The 20,271-nt window shown below is 40.7% G+C and overlaps 1 protein-coding gene across 2 annotated transcripts in view; it reads left to right on the top strand.

Annotated features, from left to right (window-relative positions):
- The window catches only part of SMYD3 (SET and MYND domain containing 3), a 663,517-nt gene extending 655,839 nt beyond the window's left edge, over positions 1–7,678 (top strand). For both annotated transcript variants that reach the window (XM_046678091.1, XM_046678090.1), the window contains one exon: positions 7,367–7,678. In XM_046678091.1, coding sequence (XP_046534047.1) covers positions 7,367–7,468 — 102 coding nt within the window. In that variant the 3' untranslated portion in view covers positions 7,469–7,678. The remainder of the gene's footprint in view (positions 1–7,366) is intronic.
- The last annotated feature ends 12,593 nt before the right edge of the window (positions 7,679–20,271 follow it).

Raw genomic sequence — 20,271 nt, 5'->3', positions numbered from 1 at the left:
TAAAAAGGAAATTAATTCTGGCACATGCTGCAACATGGATGAACCTTGAAGACATTATGCTAAATGAAATAAGCCAGTCACAAAATGACAAATGTTGTGTCATTCTACTTATATGAGGTAGCTGGAGTAGTCAGAAACAGAAACAGAAAGTAGAATAGTGGTTACCAGGCGCTGAAGAGAGAAGGGAGCGGAGAGTTATTGCTTAGTGGGTACACAGTTTCAGTTTGGGATAATGCAAAAGTTCTGGATATGGATAGTGGTGGTGGTTGCACAATATGAATGTACTTAATACCACTAAACTAGACACTTAAAAATGATTTAAATGGTAGGTTTTATGATGTTATAGATATGTATTTTTTTACCGCAATAAAACATTTTTTAAGAACAGAGATAATGGTGGAAAACTGCCTCATACTTGGCAAAAATATAAATACCTGCAGATTCAAGAAGCTAACTGAATCCCAAACAGAGAAAATCCAAAGAAATCCATACCAAGACTTATCGTAGTCAAAGTTCTGAAAACTAAAGACAAAGAAAATACCTTAAAGGGCAGCAAGAGAAAAATGACATCTTGCCTATAGGAGAAAAACGATCTGAGGTACAGTGATTTTCTCATCAGAAACCGTGGAGGCCAGACAAAAGTGGTGCAACATATTTCAAGGACTGAAGAAAAGAACTGTTAACCCAAAAACCTATATTCAGCAAAAATATCCTTCAAGAAAGAAAGGTAAATCAAGACATTCTCAGATGAAGGAAAACTAAGAGAACTTGTCACCAGCAGACCTATTGTAAAAGAATGGCTAAAGGAATTCTCTAAATAGAAAGGAAATGATAAAAGAAAGAATCTTGGAATATCAGGAAGAAGAAAGAACATGGTAAACAAAATTACAGGGAAGAAAAATAGACTTTCCTTCTCTTGAGTTTTCTAGGTTATGTTTGATAGTTGAAGCAAAAATGATAACATTGATGTGGTTCTAAATGTACATAGTGGAAATATTTAGGACACTTATATTCCAAATAGCGGAGGGTAAAGACATACAAGGAGGTCAGATTTCTTGAACTGGTAAAATGACGATGCCAGTAGAATGTGATAAGTTATGTATATATAATGTAAGACCTAGAGCAACCACTAAAAAAGCTATGCACTCAGAAGTGTAACCTACAGAATGGAATTCTAAAAAAACGTTTAAGTAACTCACAGGAAATGGACAAAAAAGAAAATAGAAACAAAAACCCCAGAATAAACAGAAAATAAAAAGTAAAGTGGCAAACTAAATCCTAATGTGTTAATACCCATATTAATTATGTAAATGGTTTCAGTAAAATGTAAATTATCTAAATACACCAATTAAATGACAGGTTTAGTAGAATGAATTTTTTTTTAATGACCCAACTCTATACTGTCTATAAGAACTTTAAATATAATGATATAGGCAGGTTAAAAGTAAAAGGAAGGAAAAAGATGTATCATGAAAACATGATTAATGAAAAGAAAGCTGGAGTGGCTATATTAATAGCAGATAAAGTAGACTTCACAGTAAAGAAAATTTTATTAGGGACATTATATAATGGAAAAAAAAAAAGGCAATTTACCAAGAAGACATAGCAATCCTAAATGTCTATGCTCCAAACAGCCCAGTACAAAATGGGGGAAACAAAAACTGATAGAACTGAAAGAGACGCTAGACTTGTAATGGATACAGGTATAGCTGGAGACATCAACACCCCTCTGTCAGCAACCGACAGAACAACTAGACAGAAAATCAGCCGGGATATGAAAGAATTTAACAGCACCATCAACCAACACAATCTAATTGACATTCATAAAACACTGCACCCAACAATAGCAAAATAAACATTCTTCTCAAGCACCCACAGAACATATAGCAAGATAGATCATATTCTGGGCTATAAAACGAGTCTCAGTAGATGTAAAAGGATTCAGGTCATACAAAGTAAATTCTCTGACCACAGTGGAATTAAATTAGAAATCAATAACACAGTATTTGGAAGGAGGACCCAATCTGCACCTCCTCGCTCTGTGCCTGGGACTTGGTTTGCCCCTAGAACTTATCTAGTCCAATGTCCTCATTATTCAAGTGAGGAAACTGGGGCTCCAAGAGGAGACGGCTCTTCTTAAGGGTCCCTCAGGAGCTCAATAAATATTCATTGGGTTAATTGATTAAACATAGCGACACAGCAGCAACTGTTTTCTGGAATATCTGCTACCACTGGAAGGCACAGCCTGAGCTCACCAAATCTGTGACCCTTGCTGAGGTCCCCCCGGGCTGCGCTGGTGCTCCCTCTCTGTGCACACCAGCACCTTACATCTCCCATTATTGCACACTGCCCTGCTCTAATTCTGTCTCCTGGCTGTGCCAGAGCTCTTCCCAGGGCAAGGGCCAAGTCTTACTCATTGTCGCTGCTTACACAGTGTTTAGCGAATGAATGGATAGATGTTTTCTTTAAGGAAATTCTACTTCCCAGGAGGACAGGTCCTCTCAGCGAATCCTACACTTTTAGTTATTCAAGGTGTAGAGCAGAGCAGAGCCAGCAGGGGTGCTGCTGCGCTCAGGCGGGTGATCAAAGGATTTGGAATTTTCTGCTGCCCGTTTTACGATGGCTTCTGAGCCATTTACAGGGCTTCTGTGGCTCTGGAGCTGCTTGATGTGTAGGGCTTGCTTCTTTCAAGTCCCCGTTTGGATGCCCCAGCTCCCTTCCCCCACCCTCCACTCTACTTTCCTCCTGAGAGGAGCAGAATAAGAAAACTTGCATTTTTCCCTCTTGTGATCTGATTCCAGAGTTCTTTTCATGCATGCAATTCTTTTCTCTCTGATTTTATATCCATATTTAAATCATGCTTGGGGAAGTCATTTATTGGATTCCCTCAGGCTCATGGTAGAGAGTATGTGAGATCCTTGATAAGCTTAATATATCTGTATTAAAAATTAATAAGAAAGCTGTATTGTTTGCAACTTTAAATCATAATTTGATTTAATTCATTTTATTTAATATATAACCACAATTTTTAAATTACTTAAAAAAAAAGAGCTGTGATGAGATTGGAATCATTTCTGGGGACCCTGTCTTTATTCCTGAGTGAAGCATGCCTGTCATGTGGCAGACAATCTGTGCTGCCATTTCTCGTGTGACATTTAGAGTCTGTACACGGATGCAGCAACTCCCTTGGAGCCTTCAAATGAGTCCTCTGTGAAAGATTCTGCGCAGGCTCTTTTTAAATGCTACCATTAAGAAAATAAAATTTAATGGAGAGAGATAAGCTTTGCCCAGCACAAGCTGGCTCCCATTTTATATTTCCTTAATCTGTTTTATATACTGCTGCAGGAAATTCAACCAAAATTGTCCTTTCTGACATGCGTGTGCATGGCAGTTAGGAGGAGCTGAGAGAAGGGAGACACAGAGCTACAGGAAACAATTGCTCTGGTTTGTCAGAGATTTATTGTAAATCTGTTTTTTGGGGAGAAAAGCCCTCCTGAGCTTCCCGCTGGACTGAAGGGCTGTGTCGGCCATGGAGAGCCAGCCTGTGCCTGTGGCTACACAGGGCTCTCTTCTTACCACTGAGAACTGTTGCCCAGCTCACTTGTAGGCCCAGGTGACATCCAGGACAAAGACCAGATGTCCTCCATCACCAGGTCTGTTTCAGCTCCCTGATGTTCCCACCGTGATGTGCCATTCACGCACACGCAGAAGATAGTCACTGACATTTTTTCACATTACTGAATCCTACTTCTTTCTTCTCTTGTTTCTCTCCTTTTCTCTTCTACCACATCCATCACCCAGAGAAAATTAAGTGTTTACTTGGTCCCTCCCCTTGCCCACTGCAGACTGTTTGCAGGTGGCAGCTACACAGTGCAGTCAGAGAGTTAACACTGGGTTGAGTCCTGAGAGCTGGGTGCTCACCCTGGGCCCACCTCTCAGGCTGCTACCACCTGGCCAGAACAGGAGGACGTTGGACCAGATGGTCTTCACGGCTCTTCCCTAAGGAAAGAGGCTGGGAGGTGTGGAAGTGAGGCCTGGGAAGGCCAGGCAGCTGCCCCTTCCTGGCTGTGTCCCTGCAATTCCAGAATGGCTGCAGGGCTGGAAGCCACCTGCTGATGCTCAGGCACTTGCCCTGCTGTAGGACAAACAGATCTGCCCCTTTAATGAACAGGAAGAGTCTGGATCAGCCACAATAAACTTTGGCTCTCGAGGAGTAGGCCTTATTCTTAAAGCTGGAAGGGGAGAGAAAGTGAAACATGGCTAGAAGAAAAGCAGAGAGGAAGGAAGATTGGAGCCTATAATATGTTGGAAGACAGGCACATCACCCTTTCCTTATCAGAGATACGAAGAAGACTTTGTCATTTAGCCTCTGAGTCAAATCACTGAGAAGCACAGAACACTCTGCAGGTGAGGAACCTGGGAAATACGAAAGAGGGGCAAAAAGAAGCCAATTCTCCTAAGAAACAAGGCCAGGCCCTCAGCCAGCAGAGGGCATCCATGAGGGATAGGGAGGTGGGTGAGCCCTCGCAGATTAGGGCTGGCCTTCCTCTGGACTACCCGTTAGTGGGGCACAGTGGAGGCTTCTTTCCCTTTCTGCAAAGATCTTTTCAGGCAGTGCTTCTGGCCCCTTCACCCTCCTTTGCCAGATCACAAGTACATCTGGCCCTCTCTTGAGTAGAACAGAAGAGAACATCTAAGACAGAATTCAAGTAAGAGAATTTCCCATGAAGGACTTGAAGCATCTCTCTGATCCAGGAAACCCCATCTCTTTACCTTCGTGCTCTCCTGCAGGTCTCTGCCTCAGACCTTGAGATGCCCAGAACAGTGAAGGACCTGGGGCAAGGTGGAGGGTGGGGGGCAGAGTGATAAAACAGGAGGCGTTTGTTCCCCGAATGGCATCAAACATTTGTTTTTTATCTTCTGCCCAGAGAGGTCTCACAGAGCTTGGCTGCTTGGGAGGTGGGGGCTACTCCCAACTCTTCTCCTCCGCTCCAGACACCGCCCCCCCCCCAACCCACCACCCCAGGATTTGCTTGCACATGTACCCCACAGGGCAGACCCACTCAAGTTAATTAGAACAAAATCCCCACCACCCAGAATCTCAGTTGCAGGTACCTTCTGGATTTTCCAGCTGGGATGTCACTGGGTGATGGGCCTGTCAGTGTAGGTTTACAGCCAGGCTCTGTGAGCAGAGCTCTTCTAGGCTGGGAGACCGGGCCTGAGGTGCTGGGCCTTTCTTTCCCCTTCTCTTTTCTCTCTCTCTCTCTCTCAACAGTCAAATCCAGACCCCTTCTGTCTGCCTGTTTTCCTTTATTACAGCCTAAAGGGAACAATTTTCTTTTTTTGGTGTTTAAGATTGACCCTAAGCTAACATCTCTTGCCAATCTTCCCCTTTGTGCTTCAGGAAGATTGTCTCTGAGCTAAGATCTGTGCCAGTCTTCCTCTGTTTTGTATGTGGGATGCCACCACAGCATGGCTTGATGAGTGGTGTGTGTAGGTCCACACCTGGGATCCGAACCTGCGAATGCTGGGCTGCAGAAGCAGAGTGCACAAACTTCACTGTGCCACCAGGCCAGCCCCATAAAGGGAACATTTTTAGAGATGTAAAAAAGAAGCCAGGCACACAGGCTGAAAGTCCTCCTATACCTGAACACTTTGCTTCTCTGGGCTCAGGTTTCCTCCTCTGTGGAGTGAAGGGGTTTAACCACGTGACCCCCAGGGTGCTTCCCAGATCTGAAGTCTCTGTGGCTTTAAAGATGTTTCATCCCCAGGAACTCCACCTCCAGGAATTTATCTTAAGCAAATATTCAGCAAAGGCAAAAAAGTCATATGCTGGAAGGTCTACATCATGTCATAACTAAAAATTGGAAGTGATCTGAATTTCCCAGAGTAACTTAGTGGATGATGATCTACGAACATGATTGAATTAATTGTGCACAACCATTAAAATGGTAATTATGCTGGCTATAAATTAACATTGAAGAATAAATAGTTGCTATTATTTTATTATTTGTTGATAGCTGACTATATCAATTGTTCTCAATGCTGAGGGCACGTTAGATTCTCCTAAGCTCGGGCCTCACCCCCGGAGAGCAGGTTTCAGTTGATCATGTGTGTGGTCTGGGCTCCCCGGCTGACAGTACTGTGCAGCCAAGGCTGAGCGCCTGTGTACTGCATGCCAGGTACTTTTCTGGGTGCTTAACAGCCACTAGAGTGATGTCTTTACACATCTCCTGAAGGTGCGTTTAAGTCAAATACAGTGGGTCTGGTGCCCCCCCCCCCTTCCCTCTAGCCCCCAATTTGGGCAGTGCAGGATGGCACTGTTTATCTCTAATTTATTTATTACAAAAACATTTTTGAGAGTATTCTGATTATTTATTGCTTTATAACAAACCATCCCAAAACTTAGCAGGGTAAAACCACCACCATTTTATTATGCTCACAGATTATTTAGGTTAGGAATTCGAACAGATCACAACAGGAATGGCTTGCCTCTTTTCCTCACTGTCTTGGATTTCACCTGGGAAGACTGGAAGCCCGATGCTTTCCGGCTGGTGGCTGGAATCATCTGGAGGCTTTTTTATGCACGTGTCGGTGTCTAGTCTAGGATGACTTGAAAGATAGACTCAGCTAGGACTGTCACCAGAGCACCCACACTTGGCCTCCCGTGTGGCTGGGACTTCCTCACAGCATGGAGGCTCATGGTTCCAGTAGCAAGCATCCTAGTGACCGAGGCAAAGGCTGCATGACCTTTTTGACCCAGCCATGGAAGTCAATGGCATTACTTCCGTTATGCTCTAGTATTGAGGTGGTCGCAAGCCCACCCAGATTTCAGAAATATTTCAGAGGTATAATTGACGAGATTTCGTGATGGGCTAAACATGGTGAGTAAAGGAAGGAATTGTCAAAATGCTGGTGTTATAATGTCATATGACATGAAAAGAATATAAGAAATTATGTGCACATCATAATCACAGTGCATATAGATGAGAATTGAATACAGCATGCAAAAGTGGAAATTTATTTTAAGGTGGTAGCAGCATGGTAGGTCATCTTTAACATTACTTAATCATTTTAGTAACTCGTCTTACACCTCTCTAACTACCCACCAAACCTACGCACTGAGAGTCTCTGAAGGTCGTTGTTGGATACCAGGCCCCAGCATGACTCGGGTGTGAGTCTGCTTCCCAAGCACCATATTAAAAATCCCCATTGTCCGTTCCCTTTCTGGCCTGGAGAACCACGGTGCTGTTCACGCTGGAGACCTGAGGCGTTCTCCACGCTTCTAATGTCGCGGGGAAAGAGGGGGAGCAGGCAGGGCCCCGCCTACTTTGTTATCAGTCTTTCTTCTTTCCTTTCCCTTTAGGCTTTTGATATTATGCGAGTGACACATGGCAGAGAGCACAGCCTGATTGAAGATTTGATTCTACTCTTAGAAGAATGCGACGCCAACATCAGAGCATCCTAAGGGAACCCAGTCAGAGGGAGAGGCAGCTCACAGCTGTGTTGAATGCCTCACCGAGGTCACGCACTGTACTCTGTATGCGCTGTGACGTACAGAGTTGGAAGTGCTGTTCTGGGTTTGTGTAGGTAAATAAAGCAGACATATGATTTCAAACCACAAGAATCATTAGTTGTAGAGAAACAATTATAATAAATGTAAAAATTTGGTTGAAAATGGCCTCTGGTAATTGTTTTCTTTGCTTATTGGTGATTTAAGTGCTTAAGATCTCAACATTAAAGAAGAAAGTGCTATTAAAATATGATAGAATAAGTTGTAGCTTTCTCCTTAGATATATGTAGGGATAACTGAATAAAAAAATCAATGTTTTCACATTTGCTTCCAAGCAAATACTTAAAGTCCATTTTGGTAAGAAGCAGAATTTGCAGATGTTATCTTTACTCTTTGTGGTAAATGATATGTGTCTCCGTTATTCACTTCCAAATGCATCTTCAACACAAGAAGTTTTATCTTGAGTCCTAGAAGGAGGTCTTTTAGGTGTTATTAAAAAGGATGGGAAGTTTTAATGCAAAAAAAGAAAATGTTTTTTCAAATGCCTCACTGCTCTTTGTGTAACTCTCTCATTCTGAGCATTTTATAACCTTTTGTGTACGTCATGCCTTTGTTTTCTTGATATTTTTTTGTGTAATCCCTGTGTCTGTGGTTCGACATGGGGGTGCATAGCATGAAGCTCCGTCATCCTGCAGGAGGCAAGGGTCTAGCATCCCAGCTCAAATCAGGCTTGCTTTCTTTTCTTTTTCCTCCCTATTATTTCCCAATTCTATGGCCTGCTATTTCCCCTTTCTACTTTGGACAAATACAGAAATCCTTTTATTTTCCCCTGCCAAAAAGCAGGCACATTCTTTTCTGGTTCAGTGACGCTGTGAGCATGTAGCCCCTCCTGCCTAGATGAGACTCTGCTCATAGCTGAAGCCCCTGGATTCTTGCGGCTGAAGGGATTCTTAGCCCCCGTTGTCATCCACACTTTATTATACAAGCAAGGAAACTGGTATAGGGAGTGAGGGCAGAAGCCAGAGCAGCAGCTCACGGTCCCTCAATCCTGTTCAGGAGCCTCCCCCACCCCCACCGAGGGAGTGGCAGGTCTTCCGGCCACGTGGCCCCACTGCGGCAGCAGGCCCTGTCAGAATGACACATGGACGTCTGATGGAGCCAGAAGGAACCAGCTTCGTTTCGCAGAGGATAAGGCTGACAACTGGAAACTGGAGTCTACTTGCTGCACACCTGGCGATCACTTTAATCACTGAAATGTGCACGATGGCTGCATGCTCATGAGTTCTCCAGCGCTCTCGTCAGCCTGCTTCTGCCCGGGCTACTGTCTCTCAAGTAGCAAGGACATTGCCAAAGCACACAGTGTCTCTGCTAACCACAGTAACACAACAAGCTGGGTGTTCCCATTTTATAAGTAGGGAAACTGAGGCCTGGAGTCAAGTGCTCTGGAATCCCTCGTGATTTACTCAGTGACCTTGAGAAAGTGGCTTAATCTCAGTCTCTTTGAGAGACCAGTTCTACCCAATGCAACAAATACATATTGCATGGTTACTGTGTTTTTAGGAAAAAGGGCTACAAAGACAGAATAAGACATGCCTCATGTCCTCACAGTGCACACTGTCTCGTATAGCATTTGCATCAGTTAGCTTTTACTGCATAACAGACGACCCCAAAATAATACTTATTTCATTTGTGATTCGGTACGTCAGCAGTTTGGGCTGGACAGTTATGGTTCGGTCCAGGCTTGGCTGATCTCAGCTGGGTGCACTCATTGTCTGCAGTTGCTGGTGGGTCACTGGGGGAATGAGGGTGACTAGGCCATGTCACTCATTGAGTTAGTCCAGCCTTGTTCACATGGCAGCAGGGTTCCAGGAACAGTAGGTAGCCCCAGCCCCAATGTGCCAGCACTTTTCAAGTCTGCTTGTGTCACGTTTGCCAGTATCCCACAGGCCAAAGGCAATCTCAAGGCCAGCACAGAATCAGGGCTGGATAAAGACTCCTCCTTACAGTCAGAGGAGCTACAAAGACACGTTGCAAAGGCGTGGATATGTGGAGGGGAAGACACTGTGGCCATCTGTGCAGTCCACCATACCAGTCCTTAAGCTATTTTGCTGTTAGGGAACATTTAGTGAACTTGGTGAAATCCATAGACCTTCTTCCTAAAAGCTATGTATATATGAACAATTTGCCTGTATGATCAGAGATTCCTGAACTCCCTGTGGCCCATAAGTGGACTCCCTGGGGTCCTTCATCTAATGAAAATAGACTTGCTACCTTTCAAAAACACTGGTGGGAATTGTATTGGTTTCTCATTTTAAATTCATTAGAGGAAAAGAAAAAGCCATAAGAAAAGGTGGGGGTAGTAACTTACATGCCAAATGAGAAGAGTTCATTGATAGAACCCTGTGTTTGCCAATTTTCTGAATGAAATTTATCATTCAGTGATGATCCTGGATTAAGAGATTTGTCTCCACGCCTCCTAGAGAAAGCCTGATAGACTTTTAAATCCCTCCCAGTTTTTCTGAGAAAAGGGCTCTTAAGAGGAAGGGGTCCTGCTTGTATCAACTTTTAATAAAAGCAAACATTTAAACAACAGTAAACATTTACTGGACAACTTTACAGCAAAATAATTTTGGAGAAGGGGGATGTGGATGGAGAACATAATTTAAAATTCATGTCACCAGTGGCTGACGATTTACTGCTGCCCCAGCCTCTATGACTGCTATTTCATTAATCCATAGTCATTGTAGCGGCAGGCTTTTTTCACATCAGTAACTTGACGCCATTAGTTGCTCCTCTGGGATGAGAACACATTTAAACTGAAAATGAACACTCTGGGCATAATTTATAGCCGTGCCCTATGAACGCCAAGAGTGCCGGGGAGGAAGGCTGCCTGGGAAGCCTGCTCACTATGAGAGCTCAGGACAGGCTTCCTTCAGCCACGCAAGAGTGCTGGGCGGGCCGAGGAGCAGCCATGCTCTAATGAAGCCAGACAGCCACAAACCACAGAGGCCCCGCAGTCAACCTTTGCTGCAGGGACAAAAGAGAAATTCCATACGTGGGAGCCCTCCCTTGAGTTAGGTCTTGAAAATTCTTTTCTGGCCCAATCAGGAAGTGATGCTACACTCAGGGTAGCCCACTGGGATTCCACAGAGAGAAGAGTCTGGGCATTGTCTGTAGAGCATCATAAAATCCTATGACAAGCAGTCATGGGTGGAAGCTTCAGGAAAACACTGGAGCCCTCCTATTGCCTGAGGTCTGTAAGAGACAGCAACACCACCCCAAAATTGGGACACTCCCTTAAACTTTTCGAGATTTGTAAACATCAAAACATTATTGGCTTACAGTCAATATATTCAAAACCAGTTCTCTGCCCTTCCTGTTTAGCTCAGCAGCAGCAGCATGCTTCCGTTCTTCAGCACAGAAGCTCAGAGTCACTGACTTGCCCTTCTCCTTTATTGAAGGAATAAGTTCTGTCTATTCGTCCTCTGGAGTGCTTTTTTAAATTTCAGCCATTTTTGTCCATATCCATTCCCAGACTCTTTGCAGGCCCCCAGCACCTCATTCCTCAGCCAGAGCAAAGACCTCCTCACCTGCCATCCCTCCTTTCCTGTCCTCTGTCAGAGCTGCCAGTCGTCTCCCCAAAATACCTGTTTTGTCGTTTCTTCTTTTAACTCCTCGGCTCAAACACTTACAGTGGCTCTCCATTGCTGCTAAACTCAAAGTCCAGTCTTCAGACTGGCATTGATGGTCTCAAACTACCTAATCTTATACTTACAGATCCCTGCATGAACCTGCAACTAGCTGAACCAGCACCCCCGACTCATCTCCTGAGTTATGCCTTCTTCTTTATCACTTCCTTGTTTGTTCACAATGACTAAATTCCCTTCCCCGTTATCTAAATCTTACTCATTCTGAAAAGGACTAGCCCAAGCCACCTTGTTCTTTTTTCTTTCTTTCTTTTTAAAATTCAAATACGTTATAGTCTCTAACTGTAATTCTTTTTGATACTCAAGTTTGTATCAGCTTTGGCTATTGGGATCTTTTTGAAGTTGGATCCCATATCCTATGTGTTCTTACCATTTTGGAGACACTTTTTTTACTTTGGGGCACAGCAAGACGTTCCAGGTTCACCTTATACTTCCCCACTCTACACCTGGCACTGGTCCTCCTCCCCGGAGCCCTGGTTTCCTTTAGTAAAGAGTAGTGTTCAGGGGCCCTGATTTGGGCACTGGGTTTTTATTGCTACTAGGGTGTGCTGCTACGTGCTAGTAGGGTCATTGCTCTCTAGGCCTTTTTAAAATCATGACTTCACACTGATACCACCAATTAAAATGCAACATTCTGGGGTTGTTCTTTGCCTTCCTCCTTCCACATTTGTACTTCTCTCACACACACAAAATAGTGTTGAAATTACTACTACACCACTACCAAAAATAAACCTACTAAGTAAAATTTAAGTTTATTTTCCAGTGCTTTTTGTTCTTAGGCAAAAAGGATCTATTGTCAGAATACTGTGTTTAAAAGTTACTTGAATTATTGTTTTCTGTGTGATTATGTAATCAATTTGCTATCCAGTTAGGTTTATTTGTTTCTGTTTTTATTCGACATTAGGGTTTGCCCCATTATTGATTTATGCTAGTGTATAAAACCAATATAATATATTAATATATATTCTATTTTGCTGTTACAAATAATGCTATAATGAATAACCTTGTGCATATGTTTTTTCATATTGCTGGAGATACATCTTCAGGGTAATTTTCCAGAAGTGAAATTGCTGAGTCAAAAGGTAAATGCATATATAATTGTATTAGGTATTGTCGGGTTTACCTGGGGGGGTTGTATAATAATGTCCCCTCAGCCATGCCGCCGGAGTAGGTTGTTCAGCTTCTGAATTTTTTGCTAAGCTGAGAGGTGAGATATGGTTTCTCAATGTAGTCTAAATTCACATTTTTCTTATTAGTGAAGTTAGAAGTCTCCAAATATTTAAAAGCCTTTCGTCTACCTTTTTGTGGACTATCTTTATATGTCTTTTGTCCATTTTTCTATGAAGTTTTTTTAGGTCTTTTTCTCTTTTCTTGATCTTTAGTTCTTTATATATTAGGGATATCTTCCCTTTATAATATTTACTCTCTTAGTTTCTCATTTGCTTTTGGACTTTGCTGTAGCTGTTTGCCCCGGTTCCTTTGGATAACATTTTCAAAGACCTTCCATAAGAGCTCTACTCCATGATAAACCGGGATCCAGTTGTAAGGTTAACCACCACCAACCTTCCTCATATGATTCTTGATACTTAACAGTTCATGAGTTGAGTTGACATTTAAAAATTTATTCTTCTGCTACTCGTTCTATGATCTTCTTGTCTTCAGCCAGTACCTTCCCTGGTCAAGCTTCTTTACCTGGTGTAATGATTCGAATTTTCATTCCTAAACTGTCTGGGTCTTTAGTGGCCTTGCCTTTTTGGGTTATTTCAGTCATCAATTAAACTAGATTTACAACTACTCAAATGCTCTTTGGACAATCCCCTGGGCTCAGATATGGTTCTCCACACCCATTGGATAGCAGCAATTTGATACTGAAATCAGTGAGTCCAACGAGAATGGTAACCTGCTTCTTCACCTGTTGATTCATAGGTGTGAAGAGCCCAAAATGGCCATAAGGCAGTCTCATTTTTCATAATAATGGAGCCATTGTTGTATTCCCTGGAGGAATCATTCCTGCTTTGGAAACCAAGATATTTAAATCAGCAAATCCAAAGGTCAGAGGGATAGGAAGCAAAAATTCTGCAAATGCATGATTAACTGAATTGTGAGAGAAAATTATTTACAACACTAGAATTTGAGAGATAAATGCCAACCTAGATATTAAAAGTAAATGTAGAATAAAGACTTTAAGTCTCCCAAATTGTGCTTCCCATGAATACTTTCTTAGGAGGCTACTGGATGATTTCAGTTTTCTAGTTTTCTTCTCTCTCTCTCCTATTTTCTATCTTTTATATTTTTGCTTTACTTTCTGAAAGCTTTCCTTTAGTTCATCTCTCAAATTTTTCATAGGACTTTTGCACTTCCACTAGCGTTATTTTTAATTTTCAAGAGCTCTTGACTTACCTTTGAGTGTTTTTTTGAAATAGCGTCCTGTTCTGGTTTTATGGGGTCAGTATCTTCTCTCTCTAAGGATGCTAATGATAGTGGCAAGAAGGTTGATTTTTTTTCTCTCTGCATAATTTGTTTCTACTAAATTCCATTTTTTACGTTTGTATTGGTCTCTATCTTTTGTATTATATTTTTCCTTAAATATCTGGAGACCATTGGCTATCTGTTCATAACTTGGAGTAGGATCCCATAAAAATTGTTTGGAGACTTTATACCTTTTGATTATGGAATGCTGAGTTTTGTAGCACAACTCTCCCATCAAAAACAATAAAACATTAGGCAAAAAACATACAAAAATAATTTGTAAAACATTGAAGAGATTAAAAGACACTGGGGAACTTCTAGGCTAAGTTTTGGATGAAAATCTGTAACAGAGAAGTTAGTGAACTATTGGATATCAGAACCAAAGGTACTTGTCCACTAAGGCATTTGTCAGAGGCGCATGGGAAAAGAGGGACAGAAGTTAAGGCTCATGAAATCCCTAAGGTGGTAAGACTGAAAAGAGATTCTGCCCTTATTGAACTGGGACCCAAAAGGCTAAACACTTATGGTAAGGGGAAATACTTATTGTAAGGTGGGTGATGTCTTGGTGATGATGAAAAGAGCAATAAATGAAAAATGAAAGGAAAGGGGAGGCAAAAAAAAGACGCTATAACACTAGTGCCTTAAGACCAGAGCTTATGTAAATTTGCAGTCCAAGCAGGCAAAGCCTGGGTTGACCAAGGAGCCTCAAATTAGGGACTGAGTTGAGGTGGTTCTCAGCTGGTATGCCCTCAAATCTCTGGCAGAAGCAAATGAAAATCTTCACTGGAAAAGGATACATTCATCCTAGGCCTCTGGGAAAGCCCACAAGTCATTTTTCAAGGTCAGTGAATGAGCAGTCAACAGTAATCAGGAACTCGAGAATGAAGGCAACATGAGTGTGTACTAGAAAACAAGAGACGGCAGCAAAGGCTTAACTTAAATTCCAAAGACTGGAAATATCAGATATGCATTTTTAAACAATTAAGTTCACTATTTAAATTTATAAATGATAGATTTTTTTTTAACTACAGAAAATAGGGAATTATAAAAAGTGAAATAATATATTTGAAAAAGAATCATACATATTCTAGAGATGAAAAATACAATATTTGAAATGAAAACTGCAGTGGCTATCCTTGGCAGAAGATTGCTCATAGAAGAAGAGAAAATCAGTAGACTTGCAGATAGGTCAGAAGAAATTATCTGTAATGCAGCACAGAGAGAGTTTATTTTTACAAAGCTAATAACATTATGACTGATAATGTCTACTATGGTTAAAAAATGAGATATAAGCATTAGATAATGTTATCAGTATGGAAGGAGGGAGTAAATAAAGCTGAAGTGTTCTAAGGGCCTTGTATTGTCCAAATTGAGGGTAAAGATTTTGATTAACTTTAGATTTTGATAAGTTAATTATGCAAGTTTTAATTTCTAGGATAACCACCAAAAGGAAAGGATCAGCGTGTATAACTTACAAACTCTTAAAAGAGAACAAGGGAATGATTTAAAAAATTACTCAGGCAACTCTCATCAAAAAGAGGGGGAAGGTGAGAAAGGAGCAAAAATTTAAAAATAGAAGAGGTAGGGAATTTTTATGCACAAAATAAGATATTAGATTTAAATCTTAATATATCAGTAATTATATTAAATGTAATTTAATAAACAGTAACTATTGTGGGGGACTGCAATTGGCCACCCCAAGATATGTCTCTTTGGCATGAGGATTATTTTGGGCTGGTTACTTTTAAAAACTGCAGACAGGAAAGAAACTCTGAAAAGTAGAATTTACTTACCCTTTGTTAAGAGACATTTCATTTGTAAAGGAAATCACCATCTGTAAAGGTGTAAAGGTGTCTCCCTCTCTGTACCAGGAAGAAGTGGGAATGACCTTATCTCTAGAAACTCTTAATCAATGTGGAAGGGAAGAACTTAAATCTGCAGAGTAATCTTACTCTTGTTTACTGTACTTGTCTGGTTACCTCCCTCAACATCTTCCTTTGTCTTTAGCTGAAGATGATATTTAAGGTGGTGGCTTCAGCCATTTTGATGAGTTGCTCAGTTTGCCTGAGCCTTTCCCATGTATACATATATTATAAAGCTTTGTTTAATTTTCCCCTATTATTCTGTCTCATGTGAATTTAATTTGTTCTCCGGCCAGAAGGATCCAGAGCGGGTACAGGAAATGTCTTCCTCCCCTACAATATAAACAGAGTAAATGTTTCATTTAAAATAATATCAGACTGGACTTTAAAGGTCCAACTATATGCTGTTAATAAGAGACATATAGGGGCCAGCCCCGTAGCCAAGTGGTTAAGTTTGTGCCCTCTACTTTGGTGGCCCAGGGTTTTGCTGGTTCACATCCTGGACACAGACATGGCACCGCTCATCAGGCCATGCTGAGGCAGCGTCCCACATGCCACAACCAGAGACACTCACAACTAGAATATACAGCTATGTACTGGGGGCTTTGGGGAGAAGAAGAAGAAAAAAGAAAACTGGCAACAGATGTTAGCTCAGTTGCCAATGGAAAAAAATAAAAAATAAGAGACATATAAAACATAAGGATACAGAAGGTTTGAAGTAAAACAAAAAGGATTATTATGCAAATACTAACCGAAAGAAACCTGGTGTGGCTACTAGTAATGCAATACAATACAATACAATATGTAATATAATGTGATATACAATACATTATAATATAATATATATAATATAGACTTTAAGGCAAATATATTACTAGAAATAGAGACATTTAATCATGGTAAAACATTCAATCTACCAGGAAGATACAACAATACTGTATTATTAGGTAGCTAATATTAATGTAAGATGGCTTTATGTTAATGTATATAAAGCAGAAATGAACAGTATTAACAGAAATAAACATATCAACAATCATAATGGGATATTAACTTGTGGATTAAAGAAGAAATGACAATGGAAATATGAACATATTCTAAGTGAATGATAACAAACACTTGAGGGATCAGTAGTATGTCATCGGATATAGATAGTCATAAATATATAGGCTGGAAATGTTTAAGGTCCTTGTACTACTGAATGGAAAATTAGGCCCCAAATAAATAAGCTAAGAACCTATCTGAAGAGGTTAGAAAAAGCTCAGCAAATATACCCAACAACAGTAGAAGGAAGGGAATGATAAAGATCAGAGCAGAACTTGAAATACAATGCAAACGCGAAATAGAACAGATCAACAGTAAAAAAGCCAGTCAGTGTTTTGAAAAGACTAATAAAACTGACAAACCTCCAGCAAAATTCATGTATAAAAAACCCCAGAAGATACAAATATCTAGTATCAGGAAGGAAAGGGGAATGTCACTCCAGATGCCTCAGCATTAAAGAGATGATAAGAATATTAACAGCAACCTTATGCCAAAATTTTTGACAAGATAGGTAAAATGAACAAATTTTAGGAAAATATAGCTTACCAAAGTTGACTCAAGAAGATTTTTTTAAAACATATGACAATAATGAAAAACAATGTACAGTTTATATTCTTTAACACTCTTTCCAAAGAGAAAATGACAAGCTGAGCTGATTTCACTAGTGCATTCCACTAAATCTTAGGGAAGAAAAAAGTTCAACTCGCGGCTGGCCTGGTGGTGCAGTGGTTAAGTTTGCACTTTCCACTTTGGTGGCCCAGGGTTCACCAGTTTGGATCCCGGGTATGGACCTACCCACCACTTCTCAAGCCATGTTGTGGCAGCATCCCACATATAAAGTAGAGGAAGATGGCATGGATGTTAGCTCAGGGCCAGTCTTCCTCAGCAAAAGGAGGAGGATTGGTGACAGATGTTAGCTCAGGGCTAATCTTGCTCAAAAAAAAAAAAAGTTCAACTCTTCACAATTTTTTTCTAGAGAATAGAATAGTAATGAATACTTCCCAACTAACTTATTCATTTTACCTTAATACCAAAATCTGTTAGAATGGAAAGGAAAAGTACTAGCCAATTTTGCTCAAGAATATAGATGTAAGAATCCTAAAGAAATAGCAAACCAAAGTTAGCAATGCATAACATTGCCAAAGTTAACAACATATAAAAAGTGTAATACATCCAGTAATCTACAACATTAACACATTAAAGAGAGATTATCACATGAACATCTCAGTATGTGCAGAAAAGCATTTGATAAAATTCAACATCTTTTCATGATTAAATACAATTTTAGCAAACTAAGAATCAAAGGAAACTTCTTAAAAGGTGAAGGATATCTACAACAACCTAGAGCAAGCATCGTATTTCATAGCGAACATTGAAAGTTTGCCTTTGACATCAAGAAATACATTTCTCAGCATTGTACAGAAGTTTCTAGCCAGTGTAGTAAAGGCAAGAAAAATGAAAGATTTAAGAATCAAATGGGAAGAAATAAAACTATAATCTTCTTGAATAATATGAGTGTGCACATAGAAATCCAAAGGGATCTATGGATAAACTCTTGGAATTAAGTGATTTTACTAAGTTTCTGGATATAAAAATTAATATAAATAGCAATTCTATTTTAGCATACCAGCAAAAACAGTGAAATTTTATGAATGATACCATTTACAAATAGCATCAAAAAACCTTATTTAGGAATAAACCAAAGATGTATAAGACTCTAACAAAGAAATTTTTAAACTTTATTGATAAACATTAAATGAAACCTCAATAGAGAGAGATGCTGTGTTCCTGATTTGGAAGACAATATTGTAAACGTGTCAATTCTATCAAAACTGATTTTTAGATTTAATGTAATCCTAATCAAGATCCCAACAGATTTTATTTTGTGAAGCCTGACAAGCTTATTCTAAAATGTATAAGGAAATTCAAAATCTCAAGAATGGCCAAAATGCTTTTGAAGAAGACTGTTCTGGATGCCTTGCTCTATCAGATATCAAGATAGGTCATGAAGCAGTATGGTAAACAATATGGTAAAGTACTGAGAGAAAGTTAGCAAATAGGCTGCCAGAGCAGTATGGATGCTCAGGAACAGATCCACCCAGATATGGACACGATATAGGACAGAAATATCCTACAGAGCAGTGGAGAAACAACAGGCTTCAATAAATGATTTGGGGACAACTGGTATGGTGCCAGTATTTGACTGTGACCTTTCAGTACTATTTTTGCCCTTCTGTACTCTCCTCTGAAATCCTTATCTTGGCATCTTCAAACTATATTTCCTGGGTTTCCTTGCCAGCTGGCTTCCTATTAGTTTCTTCCAATAATAGATGCTATGGAATATCAGAAGATGGGAAGAAGGGAGGGCGGGGCTGTTGTCTTCCTTCTCTCTCTCCCTCTTCCTCCTTGCTCCTCACTCCTCAGCCTCCTCTCCCTATCCCTCCGGCTCTCCCTTCCTCCTGTCTCTCCTTCTCTCCCTCTGCCTCTTCCTCTCTCCCTTTTCTTCCCTCCCTCTTGACCTTGATCTCTCCTTCTTTTGGCTTCTTACAGGGTCTCTGGAAATGGCTGCATCTCATTAATAAACCCAGCATTAGCCATGGTGAATCCCTTTCCACAATCGTAACACCTGTTGTGCTGCTCCATCCTTGGCGAACCTCGCACTCCAAGCTGTGCAGAAGCTCTTGGGCTCTGGTAACACAACTTTCTATATTTTGTTTCTTCATGCTTAGAGTGGTGGCTGCTTTCTGCCATTACTAAATTTTGGTTTACCACATCTTTCTCTTTTTGCTCTTTCCTCCCTCCCAACACTTTTGTAAATAGTTTCTAGTGTTGAGTCCTCCTTCTGTTTTCTAGAATGTACCTTAACATATATAGTTGATAGCTTGAGTAAGATTCCAGGAAATAGACTTGTGATTCTGGGATCTGTTGTTGACTTTTTTGAGCCTGAATGCCGTGAAGACCCCATTGCTGGTGGAAAATAGATATTGTTATCTATGGAATATGGTGGCATTGTGATTACTCATTATCTCCTGTGCTTGCTTGGGTTAAAGTGCCTATTGAGGAAAGCTTTTGAGGAGAAGTGGTTGATATTGCCCTTGACTGGTATTGTAGTAATGATGACTATAAAGATTATGGATTGGGATAACTATTTCTGACTGTGCTGGAGAGATCTAAGTAAAATAAATGACAAGCTTAGTGTTCTAAACTCTCTGCTCAAGATATAATCATGGAAGTAAAAGACTTCTAGGGTAGTCCTAAAAGGATTATTTCTTGTAGGTGTGGTTAGAATTCGATGCAAGTTGAATCCAGAGCCCCACCAAGTCTCTTACATAAAAGGTGTGGCAATAAGAGAGAAGGAGAATGCTTAAAATAGGGATATTTGTGTATACTTGGACAAATCTGGCAACCTTGAGTTCCCGAATATCTTTGAGTTTCCTTACCAAAGAAAGCTGCTCCTTCTGCCCTGTCTGAAGACACTCGCTTTCCTTTGATTGAAGACCCTGTCGTAATGTCACCAGAAGCAGCTGACTTAGAAGGGATGTTTTTCTTCTTTTCCAGGCACACCCCACCACCCTTCATTTACTCCAGACCCATAACTTGAGTCAGATCTCAAACACCATCTGGGACTGCCTCAGGAAGAGATACTGACGTATCCTGAGGAATATGTGAAGAAGTGAGT

The sequence above is a fragment of the Equus quagga genome, chromosome 12 (assembly GCF_021613505.1).
Source record: "Equus quagga isolate Etosha38 chromosome 12, UCLA_HA_Equagga_1.0, whole genome shotgun sequence".
NCBI lineage: Eukaryota > Metazoa > Chordata > Mammalia > Perissodactyla > Equidae > Equus > Equus quagga.
Note: the sequence above shows the minus strand (reverse complement) of the source record. Positions and strands in the feature narration are given on the sequence as shown.